This window comes from Medicago truncatula, chromosome 3, assembly GCF_003473485.1.
Source record: "Medicago truncatula cultivar Jemalong A17 chromosome 3, MtrunA17r5.0-ANR, whole genome shotgun sequence".
Taxonomy (NCBI): domain Eukaryota; kingdom Viridiplantae; phylum Streptophyta; class Magnoliopsida; order Fabales; family Fabaceae; genus Medicago; species Medicago truncatula.
The window spans coordinates 3,141,345-3,162,756 of NC_053044.1; the positions used below are offsets into that span (position 1 = coordinate 3,141,345).

The 21,412-nt window shown below is 34.3% G+C and overlaps 4 protein-coding genes across 5 annotated transcripts; 2 read left to right on the plus strand and 2 right to left on the minus strand.

Moving 5' to 3' along the window:
• The first annotated feature begins 206 nt into the window (after positions 1-206).
• On the plus strand, positions 207-4,724 carry LOC25488564 (cysteine-rich receptor-like protein kinase 10). Its single transcript, XM_039832464.1, has 7 exons — positions 207-850; positions 1,461-1,577; positions 1,658-1,830; positions 1,928-2,138; positions 3,490-3,727; positions 4,066-4,216; positions 4,294-4,724. Exons 1-7 carry the CDS (start codon positions 505-507, stop codon positions 4,606-4,608), a joined length of 1,551 nt encoding a protein of 516 aa, XP_039688398.1. The 5' UTR covers positions 207-504; the 3' UTR covers positions 4,609-4,724.
• Positions 706-8,138, minus strand: LOC25488565 (pentatricopeptide repeat-containing protein At1g11290, chloroplastic). 2 transcript variants are annotated; one of them, XM_024778594.2, is made up of 3 exons: positions 5,548-8,138; positions 5,270-5,422; positions 706-835 (listed from the first exon to the last, which is right to left on the minus strand). In XM_024778594.2, exon 1 carries the CDS (start codon positions 8,080-8,082, stop codon positions 5,704-5,706), a length of 2,379 nt encoding a protein of 792 aa, XP_024634362.1. In that variant the 5' UTR covers positions 8,083-8,138; the 3' UTR covers positions 706-835; positions 5,270-5,422; positions 5,548-5,703. The 2 variants fall into 2 exon arrangements, with proteins under 2 accessions (XP_024634362.1, XP_024634361.1); XM_024778593.2 differs by lacking the exon at positions 706-835 and having other exon boundaries at positions 4,756-5,422.
• A 928-nt stretch (positions 8,139-9,066) lies between these two features.
• LOC25488566 (pentatricopeptide repeat-containing protein At1g11290, chloroplastic) lies at positions 9,067-11,677 on the plus strand. The gene has a single exon (XM_013603453.3). The coding sequence runs from the start codon at positions 9,148-9,150 to the stop codon at positions 11,578-11,580; it is 2,433 nt and encodes an 810-aa protein (XP_013458907.1). The 5' UTR covers positions 9,067-9,147; the 3' UTR covers positions 11,581-11,677.
• An 8,054-nt stretch (positions 11,678-19,731) lies between these two features.
• On the minus strand, positions 19,732-20,643 carry LOC25488568 (zinc finger protein 1). Its single transcript, XM_013603455.1, has one exon. It carries the CDS (start codon positions 20,641-20,643, stop codon positions 19,732-19,734), a length of 912 nt encoding a protein of 303 aa, XP_013458909.1.
• Between the last annotated feature and the right edge of the window lie 769 nt (positions 20,644-21,412).

Genomic DNA, 21,412 nt, shown 5'->3' on the forward strand with positions numbered 1-21,412 from the left:
GGTATTAATCCGAAAATCAAGCCCTAAATGGCAGTAACGTCACATAAACTATTGAACAGACAAGGTGGCAGTGGCAGTAGCATCTCAACAATGCTCTATCAATGGTTACTTACCATCAAATTGATATGCTTTTTTTCCTTTGCTTATACAGAACAACTTGAATATAGATATGCTTGTGTAGATCACTCCTCTATTCCTCCATCAAACACATACCTAAGAAATCTCAACAATTTGCTCTCAATACTATCATCAGATTCTGCTATCAGCAATGGTTTTGGACACACAACTTCAGGTAATGATAAAAACAATAAGGTTTATGGACTATACTTTTGTCGTGGCGATGTGCACGCCACCCTTTGCAACTCATGTGTTCAATATTCTAGCAAATTGATAACGCAGAAGTGCCCTAATAATGCTTCTGCTATTTTTTGGTGCCCCTTTTGTCTTTTGAGATACTCAAACCAGAATTTCATTGGTAAATTAGCTGTAAGACCAAGGATTCCAATGTTTGATTCAACACAAAATTTTACAAGTGCTGGTGAGTTTGATAGTGATGCTAGGATTTTGATGAATGGTTTGATACAAATGGGATCAAAGACACCATTAATGTTTGGAACACATATGTTTAACATAAATGGTACTCAAAGAAGGTATGGTTGGGTGCAGTGTAGCAGAGATATTACTAGTGAGGAATGCAGAACTTGTTTGAGTAATATGCTTGATGATGTTGAAAATTGTTGTATGGAGAAGCGAGTGTGGCGTATATTTTCGCCAAGTTGTGTTGTCATGTATGAAACTCAGCCATTCCTTTTGGCGGGTACGCAGCCTGACGCGCCTGCGCAACAGAAAGGTATCACTTCATCTTTTTAAGTTCTATAAGATCCAAAGATTGAATATTTATAGCCCTAAATCTTGGATTGATGTATAAGAATCTGTACTTTAACAGAGTTACTGCATTCTCCTAGTAATATATCTGTTATAATTAAGTAAACCTGTCAATATTCGTAAACGGTGGTTTTTCTAGATTATTCGTTAATATTCATAGACTATACTACTTGTTAGGTTAATGCTAGTCAATTAGGCATTCAATGCATTCGTTGTAACACCGTTATAAATACAACTTGTTATCCGAGTTAGACACACAGAAAATCCAATTCAATAACATCTATACCTAAACTGCTCTTCTGGTAACCATGGCTTAACATCAAAATTGTCGTATGGCTTTCAGAGTTTTCAAAATCACTTGCAACTTTTATTCTTCAATTTATGGTTACAAAGAGTTTTCAAGAAATTTGTTCCGATACCATATTGATATAGAATTTATCTGTCTAACTCGGATCACACAACTTGAATTTATAATGGATTGCATATTTACAATAAACACATTGAATGCCTAATTGATTAGCATTAACCTTGGAATCTGTATCAATCAAGCTAAGGCTATTATAAATTTGTTTCAGAAAAGAAGAGAAAACAAAAGGATACAATTCTAATAATAATCATAGTTGTAACCGCAATGGTAGTAGCGCTATTGGCTTTCAGCACATTCTACTACAGGTGCTTGGAACGGAAAAAAGGTAAGCACTAACTCTCAACCACTTCTTTAAGTTGAGGCTATCAATTATATCTGTATATGTTGATAATTCAATATTTTCAGATGAAAAAGAGATGCAAATCCTCGACGCAATTTTTTCTCCAGACGAGACTAACAACGAGGAGAATGTGAATTCTGACCTACCTATGATGCCTCTGAGCACTATTCTAAAAAGTACTCATAATTTTTCTGATAAATATAAATTGGGGGAAGGTGGATTTGGAACTGTCTACAAGGTACTACATTAGGATAAGATACATGATATCTGTTTGTTCGATGACTGATTTTTCCACTTGCAACATTCTTACACAAAAATTTGAAAAAATGTTTTAGGGTGTTTTAGCAGATGGAAGGGAAATTGCTGTTAAAAGGCTTTCGAAAACATCGGTTCAAGGTGTTGAGGAATTCAAGAATGAAGTAATGTTGATAGCCAAATTGCAGCATCGGAACCTTGTGAGACTGTTAGCTTTCTGCATTGAGCAAAATGAAAAGCTGCTTATCTATGAGTACATGCCTAATTCAAGCCTCAATTTCCAGCTACGCGGTATGACTCCCAAATACTGAACCTGTAGTTTTATGCTTTTTTTATTTTTATATACGTCTACTTGAGGGATTCATACAAATTTTCTTCAATTACTTAGATATCAGAAAGAAACACTGATATTAACAAGTCTTAAATCATCAATGACACAGTTTTGTACCCTTTCCTAGTATTTGAAAGGAAGAAAACGCGTAGTTTGCTGGTAAATAATGATGAAAAAAAATTCAAATTTAAGATATTCAGTGTATTTTAATTAAATAAACTTGAAGGTACTGATTAAGTTCTCTTAGAATTTAGGTTGAACCTAACTCAACACTTACAAAATGAGCTTGTAAGGTGAGGGATGCCTCTCAGTTATAAACATAATTTTTAGGTTATCTCATCCGATGTGGAACATCGAGTGGCCCGATAGGGTGGCCCAACGGATCTTGGATAAGCTGACAAAACTGACTTTCTTCGATAATTTGGTGGGTGGTCTAACTGTATTCACAAAATAGCCTTAACAGTCCCCTTTGTCCCAATTTTGCTTACTATTTTGCAGCAGGCACCTAAAATTGGGAAATGGCCACAATGAGTCCTTCATATTTGATATCTATATTTATTTGCTGATTTAATACCTGACAGAGTTAGTTTGAACACAAAAATGCATCAGATTTTGTCAAAATTCTCTTCAGCTAAGTACAAATTTAAGTTCTAAAAGTCTATTGCTATACAATCAAGGTCCCTTTAATATATGACAGTTGTTTGCATAAACTTAGGTGAAACTCTTACAGGATTATGATTTTCGCAGCAGCCTCTAAGTTGTTTCCTGGAAGACTTCAATTGCAATTAGTAGGTCTAAAATGAGCTTTACTGATCCAATTTAGACCAGTGTTATCAATAGCAGATTGCGGAACGCCAAAAATCTGCTATGTGAAATAGCAAATAGCTTTTCGGGCAAATAGCAGAAGTCGCATAGCGGTTAAAATAAATCAAATATATATAAAAAAGGCACTCTGCATACAAATCCGTTATACTGACAGATTTAAGTATTACGGTGAATATAGGAGTAACACTCACCGAACCTTCATCTTTTTTATTATAAAAATCCGTTATGCTATAGTGCCGCTATTTGACAACTCTGATTTAGGCATCATTTAGGAACTTCAATCTTTGGGAGAAGGTTCTGTTTCAGAAACATTAGGTTTGTGACCTTTGTACATTAGCCCCTTGTTAAGCATTAAAACTCACACTTATGCACTATGATGTCCAGCTGGAGTTATGCTTCTTAGATGCACTACAATGTATTATCAATCATTTTTTTCGGTTTCAGTCATATTTATTAGAATTGCATTGCTTTAAATTGTACGTCCAGATTTGGTAAAGGGCGCGCAGTTGGATTGGAAACAGCGATTAAACATTATTAATGGGATTGCTAAAGGGCTACTCTATCTTCACGAGGACTCTAGACTCAGGGTTATTCACAGAGACCTGAAAGCCAGCAATATTTTGTTAGATCATGAAATGAATCCAAAAATTTCAGACTTTGGACTAGCAAGAACATTTGGAGGAGATCAAGGGGAATCAAATACAATGAGAGTTGTGGGAACATAGTAAGTATAAACTATTTTTGCTTTTTTCTTCTTCTTTCAATTGGACAAGAATGCATATATACTTCCTCACAAAGGACTACATGAGTATGCACAACCACATAGCATCGCATTTTAAACTTTAAGCAACTTCATATGAATTCATACTCAATGTTTCTAGTTTTTTTTTCTTTTCCCTCTTTTCTGTCATTCTAATCAAAATTTTACTCCTCAATAAACAAACAAAAAAACTCTTATTTAAAACTAAAATGTTCTTTTAAAGTTTTTTGTTCCATGTTTGCCAAGGTGTTTTTTATTGGATATCAAAAAGAGACATTGAATGATATTTTGATTTTGAGCAGTGGATACATGGCTCCAGAATATGCTATCGAAGGCTTGTTTTCAGTGAAGTCAGATGTTTTCAGCTTTGGCGTTCTTTTGCTAGAGATCATCAGTGGAAAAAGGAACAACAGATTCTATCTTTCAGAGCATGGCCAAAGCCTTCTCACATATGTAGGTTTCCTGATTTATGCCTGTATCCATTTTCCTCTCGCTTATAACTAAAATCAAATGCATGAACAAAATTATAGGCATGGAACTTTTGGAGTGAAGGCAAAGGTTTAGAATTGATGGATCCATTGATATCAAATTCATGCGTGCCTAGTGAAGTTTTGAAGTGTATACAAATTGGCCTATTGTGCGTACAAGATAACGCAGCTGACAGGCCTACAATGTCAGGTGTTGTTCACATGCTTGGAAGTGACAATGTTACTCTTCCCAGTCCCATATGTCCATCTTTTTCTGTTGGAAGGTCTACAAATACAATTGAAGGAGGGTCGTCATCAAATGCTTCTACCTCTGTCACTGTCAATGAAATAACCCTATCCGAAGTGTTGCCTAGATGATCAATAGAAATGGACATGTGTTTCTTCTTAGCTTTACATAAATATTTGGTGGATAAGTTTATTTGAGTCTTCGAAATATATCTGTCGGCATTTGATATGGTTTATGTTATTGCGCACACCACATGTTGGATTATTTAAACTATATAAATTAACATTTATCAATTATTTAGAATACTTTTTGAACTAATTATACATCAAATAGGGTAATTATAATTTGATTACAGTGATTGATAAATTGATAAATATTGTATTAGGAAGGTTTAGTAAGTGACCTATATTGGGTTGGACTATCCATTTGATGTTCGATGAGAAGTTCCTACGCTCATCTGATGACCTTTAGGCGATTGACATACCAAAAACACACTTTTCAGGTAAAGAGAAGTTCTCTTTCATTCCTCACTCTCGTCTAAGTGGTTTCACTCACAACCATTAGGAAAAAAAATAGAGCTATCCGTCAAATTATATACTTTGTGATTAAATATGTTGTAGTTTGATATCTACATGGTTTCTATCAATTGAGACATAACTAAATCGAGAAGAGGAAAAGCTTGTGCTTATGTTACACGCCTCTTGGTTTTCAACTTTCCTTAATGTTCTCATGCCTAAAGATAAAGGAGCTTCACAGTAAATGAACACGAATCAATGTAGCCGCAACACTTACATGGCACCAGCAAAAGCGCTGTGTATATTCTCTTCAAAGTTTTCTTTTGTTGTCGAAGAGTAGCATCAATGTAACCTTCTCCGCGGTTATGATAATTAACTTGTTCCCTACACAACAATGACAAGCAACATCCACTGCTTCCTGATTGCTCACCTGAAATGAGAATGAGAAAGAGAACCATTATCAGTTGACCAATTCAGTCAATACATGAGCAACGATAAATTGGAGTACGTTCCAACAAGCTATTAACTTTGCAATCAATTGCTTAGGTCCTTTACCTTATCACATCCATCTTAGAAAACACCTCGAGCAAGTTGTTAGGTTGAATAAATTATGAACAGTGATAGGAGACATGCATACACCATGGATGTGCCAATCAGTCCAAGTGAATTTCTTCAGTTTTCTCTCTCTAATCAACGTCCATTCTTATTGATTCACCAATAATCGCCACAAGAACAGATTCCATTCTTAAAATGATGGAACCTACGTAAATCACGCACTATAATTTCCCTCCCTGTCACAAGTGAAATGTACTTGGTAACATCATGGCAGTCTCCACAAACTCTTAGATTCTTCCTTACATGTATTGGTGTACCATGGTTTGTGTTTAAAAGTCCAAATGCAATAGCAAGCCTCTCACTATGGCTACTGAGCAATTGCTCCTTCACTTTTTCCTCCACGTCATGAATAGAATTGGTGTCAGGTATGTAACCAGCATCCCTGATCTTATCTCCAAGAGCCTCAAGAAAAGCGTAGATTTTCTTCGCTTGAGGATGATTCGTACTTCCTGAGTAGAATGTGTGAACTTCATTTCTCAATTCAACAAAACTACAACCTGGAGTTTTGTGGATACCCTTTTTCTCCATGGCTGTTCTAACCTTGGCCACTTTGTCCCACATTGATGCAGAGACATACATGTTTGCTAGCAGAACATGATACCCACCCTCATCTGGATCTAACTCAAATAGTTTGTCTGCTGCTTTTTCGCCCAATTCGACATTTTTATGAATTTTGCAAGCACCGAGCATTGCACCTAAAACGGTAATCCCTGGTTTGATAGGCATCTCTTCAATTAAATTCCAAGCACCATGTAACTTTCCGGCACGACCAAGGAGATCGACCACAGCACTATAGTGATCCATTGAAGGCTCCAGGCCATAATCTTCCTTCATGCTTTGAAAGAAATGGAGACCCTCTTCCACGAAACCCGAGTGACTACAAGCCGAGATAACAGACAAAAATGTTGTATCATTTGGTATAACGGCTTCTTTCTGCATATTGTCAAAGATATCAATAGCTTCTTTTCCAAGGCCATGTGTGCCATATCCATCTATCATCGCATTCCATGTTATCACATGTCGTTCATGCATCATGTCGAAAAGCTTCCTCGCAGTTTGAGTGGCTCCACATTTTGCATACATGTCAATAAGAGCAGTAGCAACATAGACATCATTGTCCATAAAAGTCCTTATTGCAAGTCCATGAATCCACTTGGCCATCCGGTTAACCGATAAATCAGCGAGAGCAGTAATTACAGCCACTAAAGTAAAGCAGTCAGGTTTAACTTCTTGAGATTGCATCACACAAAACAGATATAAAGCCTCATTAACGCATCCATTTTGAGCATAACCTAATATCATGGCATTCCACGTGACGTTTGTTTTCTTCTTCAAATTCTCAAAGATTGAGGCTGCAAGGTCAACTCTCTTACACTTTGAATACATGGATAATAAAGAATTCATAACAGGCACTTCAAAATCAAGTTTCTTCTGAAGCACTAATTTATGAACAAATCTCCCCCGTTCAAGATCACCTAAATCAGCACAAGCGGTCAAAGCCGCCATTATTGCAACTCGTGTAGGTTCAACTCCTTCATCCAACATCTTCAAAAAAGTAGCAAACGCTTCCTCAGATTTACCAATTTGTGCATAACCATCAATCATTGTATTCCACGAAACCGCACACTTGTTAATCATCCCCTCAAAAACCAACCTCGCAATCCTTTCACACCCGCATTCAAAGTACATATACAAAAGCGCATTTATAACACTAACCTTCGACTCAAATCCCAATCTAAGAGCATAACCATGAATAGACTTTCCAATTCTCAAATCCTTAATATCTGCCACAGCTGGCAAAATACTAACCAATGTAACAGAATCCGCCTTTAAGCCAGCTTCCTGCATCCGATAAAACAAATCCAAAGCTCTCTTGGGATAACCATTCTGCGCATATCCCGCAATCAAACTAGTCCAAGACACCAAATCCTTCTCCGACAATCTCTCAAAAACCTTAAACGCATCATCGATCTCCCCACATTTGACATAAAAGCCCATAACACCAATCATTGAAAACAAATCATACTCAAACCCATTAACTATCACCTGACCATGAATCTCTCTACCCTTTTCAAGTTCAAATTTTTTCCCACACAATTGCAACAAATAAGCAAAATCATACACAACTGGCCTAACACCATCATTTTGCATTCTATGATAAAAACATAAAGCATCACATAAAGATGAGTTTTTTGCATACCCTTTAAGCATGGCATGGTAAAGAACATCTTGTTTATGTTCAACAGTGTCAAAGACAAGAGATGCTTCATTGATGCTGCCATGTTTGAAGAACATGTTTATGAGCTTGGTTTGGAACAAGTGGTCATTGTAGTAGGAACCAGTTTTGATGATTAAGGGAAGGATTTGATGAAGGTGTTTTGTGGAAGTGCAGTGGTCTAAGAGACTAGGTGAAGGGTGTTTGTAGATATTTGTAGGGATTAAGGTTGTTGTGTTGGGAACGAGCTGAGAGCTCATTCTGTTTTGTGTAAAGACAGTGAGTTAAGAGGTAGTTATTCTTTCTTAAGCATATCCAGATGCACATTTTATCTTGTTGGGATTTTTTATTTTATTTTTAAAAGTTTAGATTAATAGAGTCTCGGACGTTCATTAAAAATGTTAAATCTCAAGAGTCATGAAAGTTTATATAGAACGTTTTGAATGATATTTATAGATTATCCATCAACAAGATTATAATGATAACACTAAGAGTTAAACTCATAATCTCGCAGAGCATGAGTCAACTCCTTATCAATTAAATTATTCAAGGCATGTAATTCTTATTTTAAGAATTAATAACAAGTTATTCTAACCGTTAGATTTAAATTAAGAAAATTTATTTTAACAATTTTTTAGTTGACCAAGTATACCGTGTTACCGTATATAAACGAGTATATATATAGTGTTTAAGAATTTCTATTTCTTCAAGTCACATAGTTATATTTTTGAGTTAAATATGTTTGTAGTCACTATAAATATGTTAACATTTTTATATCAGTCTCTTTAAAAAATTTCTTCAACTTTTAGTTTTCAAAAGTTTTTCATATTTTTTTTTGTCTCACCTTTAAAGTAAACTCATATATAAAATTTTACAGAAAATTGAAAATATTATAAGAATCTCTAAAAAAAAAAAAAATTTTTTTAACATAACATAAATTAAATATAAATATTTATATCTTACAATTAAAAATTTATATTTAATTTATATACACCGTTTCTACAAAATCACATGCGTTATGTGATTTTGATACTTTCACCGCCATATCAAACACAGACTTAGATAGATGACACATAATTACTATGATATTCTCGTAAAAAAATATATAATTACCATGATGTTATTCATTTTTCAAAAATGAAAATAAGTTCATAAAAAAAAATCTAAGAAAAAAAAAAAAAAAACTTGATAAAAATTTATAAATATATATCCCTCCATTTCTACGAAGATATGTATGATACTACGTTTCGAAAAACAATGACATGAATCCAACCAATTTGGTTCCTTCCAACTGAATCATCAATATTCCAAAATCTTGAACAACAATGAGTTCTAACAACCTCTTAGCACTACACACTCCACCACCACTCTCCACCCCCAAAAGAAGCACAACCCCATTATACCAAAGAATCTACATCCCAACCCATATCTACCGCCACCCATCATCCATCCTCCTAGAACTCACTACTTCCATTTCAGAGCTTCATCAAATCCTCCCTCACATCATCAAAAACGGTTTCTACAATCAACACCTCTTTCAAACCAAACTCATTAGCTTGTTCTGCAAATTTGGTACCATCAATGAAGCATTACGTGTTTTTGACTCAGTTGAAACCAAACTTGATGTTCTTTATCATACCCTCCTTAAAGGGTATGTAAAAAACTCATCTTTAAGTGAGTCTCTATCCTTTTTCAAAAGAATGCAAAATGATGAGGTTGAACCAGTTGTGTATGATTTTACTTATCTTTTGCAGTTGTGTGGTGAGAATTTTGATTTGAAAAAGGGTATGGAGGTTCATGGGATGTTGATAAAAAATGGGTTTGAGTCGAATTTGTTTGCGATGACGTCTGTTGTTAATTTGTATGCGAAATGTAGGAAGATTGATGATGCGTATAAGATGTTTGTTAGAATGCCGGAGAGGGATTTGGTTTGTTGGAATACGGTTGTTGCGGGGTATGCTCAAAATGGGTTTGCTAGGAAGGCTTTGAAGTTGGTTTTGGATATGCAGGAGGATGGGAAGAAGGCGGATTCGATTACTTTGGTTAGTGTTTTACCGGCTGTGGCGGATGTTAAAGGTTTGAGAATTGGTAGGTCGGTTCATGGTTATGCTGTTAGATTGGGATTTGATTCTATGGTTAATGTTTCGACTGCGCTTTTGGATATGTATTTTAAGTGCGGTGAGGTAGAGACTGGGAGGTTGGTTTTTCAAAGGATGAGCAGCAAGAATGTTGTTTCGTGGAATACTGTGATTGATGGTCTTGCGCAGAATGGCGAATCTGAAGAAGCGTTTGCAACGTTTCTGAAGATGTTCGAGGAAAAGGTGGAGCCTACAAATGTTAGTATGATGGGTGCTTTACATGCTTGCTCTAATTTAGGTGATCTTGAACGAGGGAAATTTGTTCATAGATTATTGGATCAGATGAAACTTAGTTCTAATGTGTCAGTAATGAATTCTTTGATTTCCATGTATTCAAAGTGTAAAAGAGTTGATATTGCAGCTTCGGTATTTGATAATTTAGAAGGGAAAACAAACGTCACATGGAATGCCATGATATTGGGTTATGCACAGAATGGTTGTGTAAATGAAGCTTTGAATCTGTTCTGTACTATGCAATCTCAAGGTATTAAACCCGATTCCTTTACATTTGTGAGTGTGATCACTGCTCTAGCAGATTTATCGGTTACCCGTCAGGCTAAGTGGATTCACGGACTTGCAATACGAACAAATATGGACACGAATGTCTTTGTTGCTACTGCTCTCGTTGACATGTACGCGAAATGTGGAGCCATCGAAACTGCAAGAGAGCTTTTCGACATGATGCAAGAGCGACATGTGATAACGTGGAATGCAATGATCGATGGATATGGAACACATGGCCTTGGAAAAGCAGCTCTAGATCTCTTTGATGATATGCAGAACGAAGCCTCTCTTAAACCAAATGATATAACATTTCTGTCTGTTATTTCTGCTTGTAGTCACTCAGGTTTTGTGGAAGAGGGTCTCTACTACTTCAAAATCATGAAGGAAGGTTATGGCTTGGAGCCTTCAATGGATCACTATGGTGCCATGGTTGATCTTCTCGGTCGTGCCGGCAAGCTAGATGATGCTTGGAAGTTTATTCACGAGATGCCCATCAAACCGGGGATTACCGTTTTAGGTGCAATGCTCGGTGCTTGTAAAATTCACAAAAACATCGAATTGGGTGAAAAAGCTGCAGACAGATTGTTCGAGTTGGATCCAGATGAGGGTGGATATTATATGCTGGTTGCAAACATGTATGCCTCTGCTTCAATGTGGGACAAAGTGGCGAAAGTGAGAACAGCCATGGAGAAGAAGGGTCTCCACAAAACTCCAGGCTGCAGTTTGGTTGAATGGAGAAATGAAGTTCACGCATTCTACTCAGGAAGTACAAATCATCCTCAGTCGAAAAGAATCTACGCTTTTCTCGAGACTCTTGGAGATGAGATCAGGGCTGCTGGTTATGTGCCTGACAATGATTCAATTCACGACGTAGAAGAATACGTGAAGGAACAATTGGTCAGTAGCCATAGTGAGAGGCTCGCCATTGCATTTGGACTTCTGAATACAAGACCTGGTACGACAATACATGTAAGGAAGAACCTAAGAGTTTGTGGTGATTGTCATGAGGCTACCAAGTACATTTCGCTTGTGACAGGGAGGGAAATTATTGTGCGTGATTTACAACGGTTCCATCATTTTAAGAATGGAAGATGTTCTTGTGGGGATTACTGGTAAAATGATACATGCTGCTGTTACTATCGTTGCATCTGGATTCATCCTATGATAATGTATCATTTTTGTGTTCTATTGAATCAGTTGTTTGTAACTATAAGATTCAGTTGAAAATATTTTAGGAAATATGCAGTTTGATCCTGAAAGATGTTCAAGTGTACTTTCTTGATCCTCTGAAATTTTTGTCTATTCAATTTTGTTGTATAATATGATTCTGACAATTGTCTACTAAAGCAAATTGGTGATGTAAGTAGTTTTTTTTTTTTTTTTTGCATCTTGAGCTTTTGCAGTTCAGAGTCTATTTTTTTACTGATGCTGTAAATGTTTATTCTATGATTGAATGCGGACAATGTTGGAACTAGGACTGCATTAGACCCTTGAAAATTTTCAAAGATTTAGGTGCTGCTAGAGTAACTTGGTATTTTGAGTTCTTAATCTAATTTTTATAAGGGTAAATTTGGTCATTAAATGTGTGAGATGTTGTCACTACAGTCTATGAATGTATTTGTTTTTTATGGGAATAGTCTATGAATGTATTGAAATTGCAAATTCGTTCTCAAATGTCTCTTTTTGTAAATTTATTAACTAAATTGATTAACATAATTTTCTTTTGAGGACTAAACTAAATAATAAAGACACATTCAAGAACTTAAATGACTAACAAAAACACATTTAGGTTGTAATTTTGATGCATTCAAGGACTATTATGACAACTTCTCACACTTTTTTTTTTTGAAACAATGTCTTACACATTGAACAACCAAAATGTCAATTTACTCTAAAATTAAATAAGGGTTGTTTTTGTTGACCAAAATAAATGTTGTAGTTTTATTATCTATAATATAAGGGGATTCAGATTCCATTAAGTAAAAAATCATTGCATTTTTTACATTTGGGCAAAAATTTAAGGTACTTCTCTTAACAGCATACTATAAAACAACATACACACCCAACGTTTTCCTTGACCTCCTCGGTTGTGCAAGAAAGTTAGATGGTTCTTGGAATTTTATTCAAGACATGCCTATCAAAAAGGAGATTACCGTTTGCGGTGATTGCCACGATGGCACTAAGTACATTTCACTTGTGATGGGGAGGGAAATAGGTTCCATCATTTTACCAATGGAATCTGTTCTTGTGGCGATTATTGGTGAATGAATTAGAACGGACGTTGATTAGAGATAGAGAACTGAATAAATTCACTTGGACTGATTTGTACATCCATGTTATATATGCGTGTCTCCTATCACTGTTCAGAATTTATTCATTTGATGAACCTAACGGTCAAATCCGTCAAAACTTGCTTTGGGCGCTTTACAAGATGGATGTGATATACCAGAGGGTGGCTTCTCGGATGCGGCATAGCACAAGGCCAACATTATCAGAATTGAACAAAAACTTATAACTATTAACCTTAAACAGATTATGCAATAAGATAAAGGACCAAAGCAATTGATTGCAAAGTTAATAGTTTCTTGGAAAGTTAATTAAAGATAAAGGTTCTCATGTATTGTTTGAATTGACTTACTGATAAAGGTTCTCTTTCTCATTCGGATTTCAGGTTAGTAATTAAAGATGCAGTGGAATTGCCCGTCTTTGTTGTGTAAGGAACAAGTTAATTATCAGAATTGATGGGAAGCTTACTTTGATGCTACTTAGAATAACATAAACAATATCAAATACCGACAGATATATTTCGAGGACTCGAATAAACTTACCCACAAATAATTTAGGTAAAGCTAAGAAGAAAAACATGTCCATTTCTATTGATCATCTAGGAAACACTTCGGATAGGGTTATTTCGTTGACAGTGACAGAGGTAGAAGCATTTGATGAATACCCTTCTTCAATTGTATTTGTAGCCCTTCCAACGGAAAAAGATGGACATATGAGGCTGGGAAGAGCAATATTGTCACTTCCAAGCATGTGAACAACACTTGACATCTTAGGCCTATCAGCTGCATTATCTTGTACACACAATAGGCCAATGTGTATACACTTCAAAACTTCACTAGGCACATATGAATTCGTTATCAACGGATCCATCAATTCTAAACCTTTGTCTGCACTCCAGAAGTTCCATGCCTATAATTTTGTTCATGCATTTGATTTTAGTTATAAGCAAGAGAAAAATAAAAAGAAGCATAAATCAGGAAACCTACATATGTGAGAAGACTTTGGCCATGCTCTGAAAGATAGAATTTGTTGTTCCTTTTTCCACTGATGATCTCTAGCAAAAGAACGCCAAAGCTGAAAACATCTGACTTCACTGAAAACAAGCCTTCGATAGCATATATTCTGGAGCCATGTATCCACTGCTCAAAATCAAAATATCAATCAATGTCTCTTTTTGATATCCAATAAAAACATAACACCTTGGCAAACATGGAACAAATATAACTGAAATTGAAAAATTATTGACAAACACATTATTCTACATGGTCAGACACCAAATTCAAAAGATTAGTTAGTGGCTAAAAAAATATGATACATTGCTCGAAAGAGGTTTAATTTGGAAAGCTTTAGTTTCCTGTCAAATGCAAATGCACGTCAGATGCATGGCGTTATGTGAAGGTCTTTTGAAGGATGGTTTGTTAATATCAAGATTTCTTACTCCTAAGTTGTTATCAACTTTTGCCTCATTTGGTGTGAAAACCATGAATTTGTATGAGTTAATGTGTATGTAAGAATACTATATTGCATTCCATACTATGTATAAGGTGAGGCAATGTTAAACTAAGTGTAATAGGAAGCATAGGTAATAAAGAAGGTTTGGAATCCATAAACTTTCTCCTAAAGTTTTAAGCTATCAAAAGTTACTAGGCTGTAAAATGAGATCAATCGAAGAAGTATAACTCCAGCTTGACATCGTAGTTCTAAATTGTGAGATTTAATGCTTAACAGCGGGCTAGGGTACAAATAGTGGTGCTATAGCGTTGTGGCCTGTGGGATTTGAACAAATAGCTATTGTTACGTGATACACTATTTAGTACAAAATGATGTGAAACAGCGGGACTATAGCACTGTAGCATGGTAGAATTTGAACAGTGGCTTTTCGCGATCTGCGATGGACAAAATTTACAGAACCTTCACATAAAGATTTAGGTTCCCAAAAGATACCAAAATTGGACCAGTATAACTCATTTTAGACTTAAGGGTTGTTGCAGACATCATAATCCTGAAGAGTTTCAACCTAAAATTTTGCATTCAACTTTCTTATATTAAATAAGGGAACTTCATAATGAGATTTCTAGATAAGAAGCTTCAATGTTTGAGAGTTATACCGCGTAGCTGGAAATCAAGGCTTGAATTGGGCATGCATTCATAGATAAGCAGCTTCTCATTTTGCTCAATGCAGCAAGCCAACAGTCTCACAAGGTTCCGATGTTGCAATTTGGCAATCAACATTACCTCATTCTTGAATTCCTCAACACATTGAAACGACATTTTCGAAAGCCTTTTAACAGCAATTTCCCTTCCATCTTCTGAAACACCCTAAATTTTTTTTTCAAGTTTTTGTATAAGAATGTTGCTGGTGGAAAAATAAATCATCAAACAAACAAATATAATGGAGAGACATTGGTGAACAAATAAATCACCTTTAAGTTTCTGACTTACTACAAACATTGGTGAACAAAAAATTTGGGAGCTCCAAACTTAATTTATAAAATTAGAGCAGTCATTGTGGTAAGGAAGGTTGTTAAAATCGGGAGTTTGCCTCAGAGATGAGCAAAATCGACAATCGTTGGCATATTATCTATTTGATTTGATTTGAATATCTTCAGTTGAAATTTTCATCATTTTTATTCAACACATACAATTACCTATATTCTTTCTTCTCGCAATTTTCTTTTTCAATCTTGATTTTGTACAACCCTAATTGAATCCTTGCAGCTCAAGATAATTAAACCTTAATCGACTCTATTCATATTGATTATATTGTTGCAAACACTATACCAAAAAATGGAGAAGAGTGGAAAATTGAAAATAATTTTTAGCGGTAAAACGATCTATGATGAAAGAACCTCTAACAACAATGTTCATTCAACACTACAAATCAATCCTAATGTTATTAGGGAAAATGGATACAACCCTACCAGTATACTTTGCTAGCAAATCAAGATCTTGTTACGGTGTGGATGTTTCATTCAAGAAATGATAAGTTATGTTTAGCTCTTAGTGTTAGAAGACAACAAACTTAAACTGTCAGTATGGAAAATTTATGAATCAAGAAATTATCGATGGAGATACATGAAGATTTTCACAAGTATTGTTGAGTTAGTTTTAAGACTTCTTTATTTTTCTTGTTTTATCTTGATGTAAATTGCAACTTATTTTCTTTATCATTACAACTTGATTTTTCGTTGTTAATTAGCGTTTATAACTTGTCATCAACGAGCTTCTAAATTTTAAACTTTTTTTTACTGCAAAAAATATACATTGGTCTTTTTTCGTATGAGTATTGATAGATTAAAAATTAGAAAGGTACAATATTTTGTTGGGTCATGAGCGGCTGCCTCGGTCGTACCCTTTGTCGAACGGTGCTCTGATACCACTATTGGGTCATGAGGGGAGCCAACCGCACAAGCAAGAGAGACACCACACTCTTACTCAAAACCTTATGGCAGTGGGTTTATGGGTTCTTTTACTTATAAGGTGTTCAACATTTACTATTTTATCCGATGTGGGACATATAACTCACTTGTACACAACAAACACTCACCATCAAGTGTGAGTCATCAATTCATCGTGCTCCCCCTCTAGCGGAAGCCACTTTACTTGTTTGTATCGTCGTTGCTGGTTTCTCCGCAAACAGACCGACACTGTTTGTACCGCCGTTGCTGCTTTCTGCGTAAACGGACCAACTGCCTCGTTCGTACCCTTTGTCGAATGGGGCTCTGATACCACAGTTGGGTCATGAGGAGAGTCAGGGGGACCGTCCACATCGAGGCTAGAACAACCGCACAAGCAAAAGAGACACCACACTCTTATCTAAAACCTTAAGGCAATGGGTTTATGGGGGTCCTCTTACTAATATAATAAGGTGTTCAACTTTTACTCTTTTATCTGAGGTGGGACATATAACTCACACTTGTACACAACAACATATTTTCATATAAATTTAAAACACTTTGGTTTTAGCATTCAGCTGCACATGTGAAGTGTGAAGTATTATCAAACTTACTAAAAAATCCTATTTATAGCAAGAGTGATACTGTACGTAAGAGTAAGACCCAAAATTTCAAGGGTTAAATATGTTTTTGGTCCTTATAAATATACCAACTTTTCGTTTTAGTCCCTCAAAAATTTTTCATCTTCACTTTTGGTCCATTTTTAAAGTAAAATCATATGTAGAATACATATTTTTGAATAAAATTTTGCAGAAAAATTCATAATATTATAAGAAACTCTCCCAAAGAAAATTAGAATTTTTTAACATAACATGAATTTAATATTAATTTTTATATGTTTGACGGTTAAAAATTAATAATTAATTTATGTTTTGTTAAAAAATTCTAATTTTTTGGGGGAATTTTTTTACAATATTCTCCATATTTCTGCACAATTTCGTTAAAAATACAAAAATTAACTTAAAAATAGGGATCAAAAGTAGTGATTGAAAATTTTATAGGGACAAAAAGTTGAAGGAAAATTTTAGAGGGACTAAAACGAAAATTTGGTATATTTATAGGGACCAAAAACATATTTAACCCTAATTTCAAAAAGAAATAATTAATAATAATAATGAAAAATTCTATTGTACATCTAAAAATTTGGGTGTATTGGTACACCAAATCAATAAATTAATAGTTAAATGTGTTATTTTTTTAAGAGAAAAATTGTTTTATATCACCTATAATTATAATAATTAAATTTTATTTCCCCAAAAAGGTCGAAGAAATAAAATTTAATTTTTGGTACTCAATAGAGAATTTTGATTAGTTTTACAATAAAATGTAAAAAAAATAAAATTAGTATGATTTTTATAAACAATAAAATGATATTTTTTCCTATGAAATGACATTTTCTAAAATATAAATATCAACAAATAGCTCTTTATTCCATAAAAATAATAGTTAATTTAAAGGTTTTTGAAGTAGGAGTACCGGTACACTTTAATTTGCATGTTTACCGTAATAATAATAATAATATAGTATTTTTTTTTTTTGGCTTTCGCACCGGTTTCCGACCAACCAAAGGTGGACGACTAATCCGACTCATGCGTAGAGGCATGCGCACTGCCCAAGTGTTGTTCCCCTGAAAATCGAATCCGGTATTCCCCGGGTACGTCCTTGAAAGGAGCTTCTTGCCACGGGAGCCCAAACAACTTTGTTTAATAATATAGTATTATGTTCCCACGTATACATTATATTTGATCAATTAAAAATAAATAATAGCTTCGACGATGAATTTTAACTGCTACGCTACTCGTATATTTATGTGTTTTGCCGCGATAATTGACTTATGGTAACATTTTTGGAAAATTTTTGTGTAACTTAATTTTCAGTCTCTTTGACAAACGAAAATTTTACTGCGTTAGATTTTTTGAAACAAACTCCATATACTAGGAAAAATTTCGTACGAAAGCACAATAATTTACGATTTATTTATGCAATAAAAATAATTTCCCCGTCAGAAATATTTTTTTTTTTTATATACTAAACTTAAATAATGTATTGAAATAAGGAAAATGCTAGATATCAAGAATGATTTTATAAGAAAAATTCAAGAATGACATGGCACAATAATCACCTTTAGATTTCAGTCTCATTTATTAATCTTTCATACAAAAAAGATACATAACACCCATCACCCCATGATTTCCGGCCAGGCTGAGATTTTATTGGTTAACATTAATTTCAGGACTATTTCTTGATAAAATCTAAGGGTGATTATTTTGCCATGTCATTCTTGAAATTTTCTTGAAAAAATCTTTCTTGATATATAGCATTGCTCTTGAAATAATGGTGGATGCAGAGATATTCAAAGATAAAAATTGTTTGTGTTGATATGTGCATTAGGGATGAAAAACGTGTTTTCATTTGTCCAAATAGTGGAAGCAAGAAAAAAGAGAGAAAGTTGCAACAATGTGCAAGAAAATAAAGGTAGAATCAAGATCAAGCAAGAAAAACTGCGAAGAATCAATGGAAGATCGCAAGATTTTCTTCAAAAATGGATGAAGTTCCAAGAAAATTGATGAAGAATGAAACTGTAACTAACTCCCGCCATGGAAATGAGAAAAAAAAAGCTCTAGATACCATGTTATGGAAAGCAAGAAATAGAAAATAGTCTCATTTCTCATAGATGTGAAAGTGAGTACATTCAGTATTTATAGGCAATATGTAAAGTACATTAAGCCTAATGACATGTTAATCAACTTGATTAAGCTAAGTAAGACTAGCTAGCTTGTAACTCAAGTAAACTAGGAGAAGTGTGTTTATTCTGCTCTTCTTTCTCTAATATTTTACTCGAGTGACGATAGAACTAGATACCAAGTTAACGGTCGACTGCATTTCGAGCAAACTTGATCGCAAGTCGGAATTTGGTGTTATTCTAAATGTTTGTAAGAAATGAATTTTTTCTTTATCAAACTTTAGATTAAGTTTTATTCGAAGACAAGCCAACAATGTCGCCCACTTGTCGGTTAGAACAACATTGTCTTATGATAGTCACCAAACTTATGATTATATTCAACCATATAATACGACTATTTTGATGAATGAAATAAGTTAAATTTGTTACCGTCAAATAAAATTGACCGATGTTGGTCTTATTTTATTTCATTCCGCATGTTCATTTCGATGATTATATTCAACCACGCTATTTACAAAATTGTTACCAATTTTTCTTAAATCTCACCAAAACACATCTTGCTAACAAATTAAACCATTAATACAAATAATGTAGGAATCAAAACTCGATTAATTCTAATCGATGTAGGAATCAAAACACTAATGTAAAGCCTTAAAAAGAAACATTAATGTCAAAAAATTAGCAATCAAAACTCGATAAATACTAATAATTGCTTTATTTAAAATGTATAATAATCTGACAGAAACAAAAAAAGTAAATACCAAGAAATAACTTCAACTAGAGAGTAGCAATCAAATGAACAAAAACATTGACTTATGGAAACAAATTAAACATAAAACTTATTTAAAGCTTAAGTGATAAATCAAGATCGGAAGATTCAGAATCAGAAGGTTCTTCTTCAATGTTGGACTTTGATTGATCATGAATATCATCATCATTGGTAGAATTAGGAGCCACAATAATTTGCTTTTCCATGTTTGAGTTTGAAATTGTAGCAACCTTTGTAGAAGAATCTCCCAATTCTAAAATAGCACCAATTTTATTATATGTACCATATTCGATCTTTGAAGTAGTTGCACCACCAATACCTAGATTTCCAATCACGCTATTACCAACCCCCATATTTCTCAATGACACAAGAGAAGGGTTTAACATCTCTTGCAACAAAGCACTATGACTATACCCAAAACTATGTGGAGTAATTCTAGGGTTAAAATAAGGTGGTTTTTGAATCATTGACTCTGATCTAACCCCAAGTGACCTATAACTATAAGGTGTAAAAAGAGTACTTGGATAACTAAGATAAGGATTAAAGTAAGGCTGCCCAAAACTTAAAGCACTACCATCATACCTTTGTTGACGTTGCTTTTCTAATGCCCGTTCCGCCTTATGTGCGTTCTGATGTCCTCCCAACGCCTGTGAAGTAGAAAATTGTCTCTTGCAAAAAGAGCACAAGAAAGACACTGGATCTGAAGTCTTCTTTTCACCGTTGTTCGCATCTTTCCCTTGATTGTTGTTATTAGGTAAAGAAGAAGATGAACCAACTCGAATAGGGCCAAAAAAGTTGTGCTCTTGCATCTTCGACACGGAAACCGAATTGTCATTCGATAGCTTCAAAAAATCAATAGGTTTGTCTGATTTTGAGTTTGAGGTTTGAACTTGTTCAATCTCCTTCATGTTCACCTCTTTTTTGGAGTGGGAAGAATCACCTTGATCTTGTGAAGTGACAGAGATGCTAGAGGATTCAGAGGCCATGGTACAAACTAGGGATAGCAAACTATACCTTGTGTTTTTTTTTTTATTTGGTGAAAAGAAAAGCTTATATATAAAAAGAGTTTTTTTTTCAAGGATTATATAGTTCTCGCCAAGAAAAAGAGTTATTTATTTAAAAAATATTTAGAGTTAATGCAAATATCTTTATGAATAAGGAAAAAAGATATATGATGCATATTTTGCTGTTATTATTTGAATTATAATTACAATAGCAATAATGATTGAAATTTGAAACGATGTATGGAAGGTATGCACTGCTTGATTTGTGCCTGAATATCATTACCTTCCTAAACTGATTTAAACTATAATGCGTGTGGTTAATTACTCAAATATTCTATATTAGATGAGTGGTATTAGTACAACACAGTTTTGATGTACTTCAAATTTGATTTCAAACCGAGAAGCAAATTTGGTAAATTAGAAATAATTACGGATGTAATTTTGGCTTCATCAATGAATGATATATCCATATTTTCTTCGACACGTACGGTTTGGCTTAATACGTTCAAACGTTTCAATTAATTAAGACTTTATAAATTGCACATGTATTAATGACTTTTTTTTTTTTAAAAAAAGTATTACTGATTTTATTTTATTTTTTGACAAAATTCAATGTTTGGTCATTTTGTGTCAAACAAAGTGACCTAACATGAGAAAACGTGATAATCAACATGTTCTCATACCATTTGCTTTTGACATTTTTAGTTTTGTAGCACGAACAAACAAAAATGGAATTTATTAAGACCAAAAC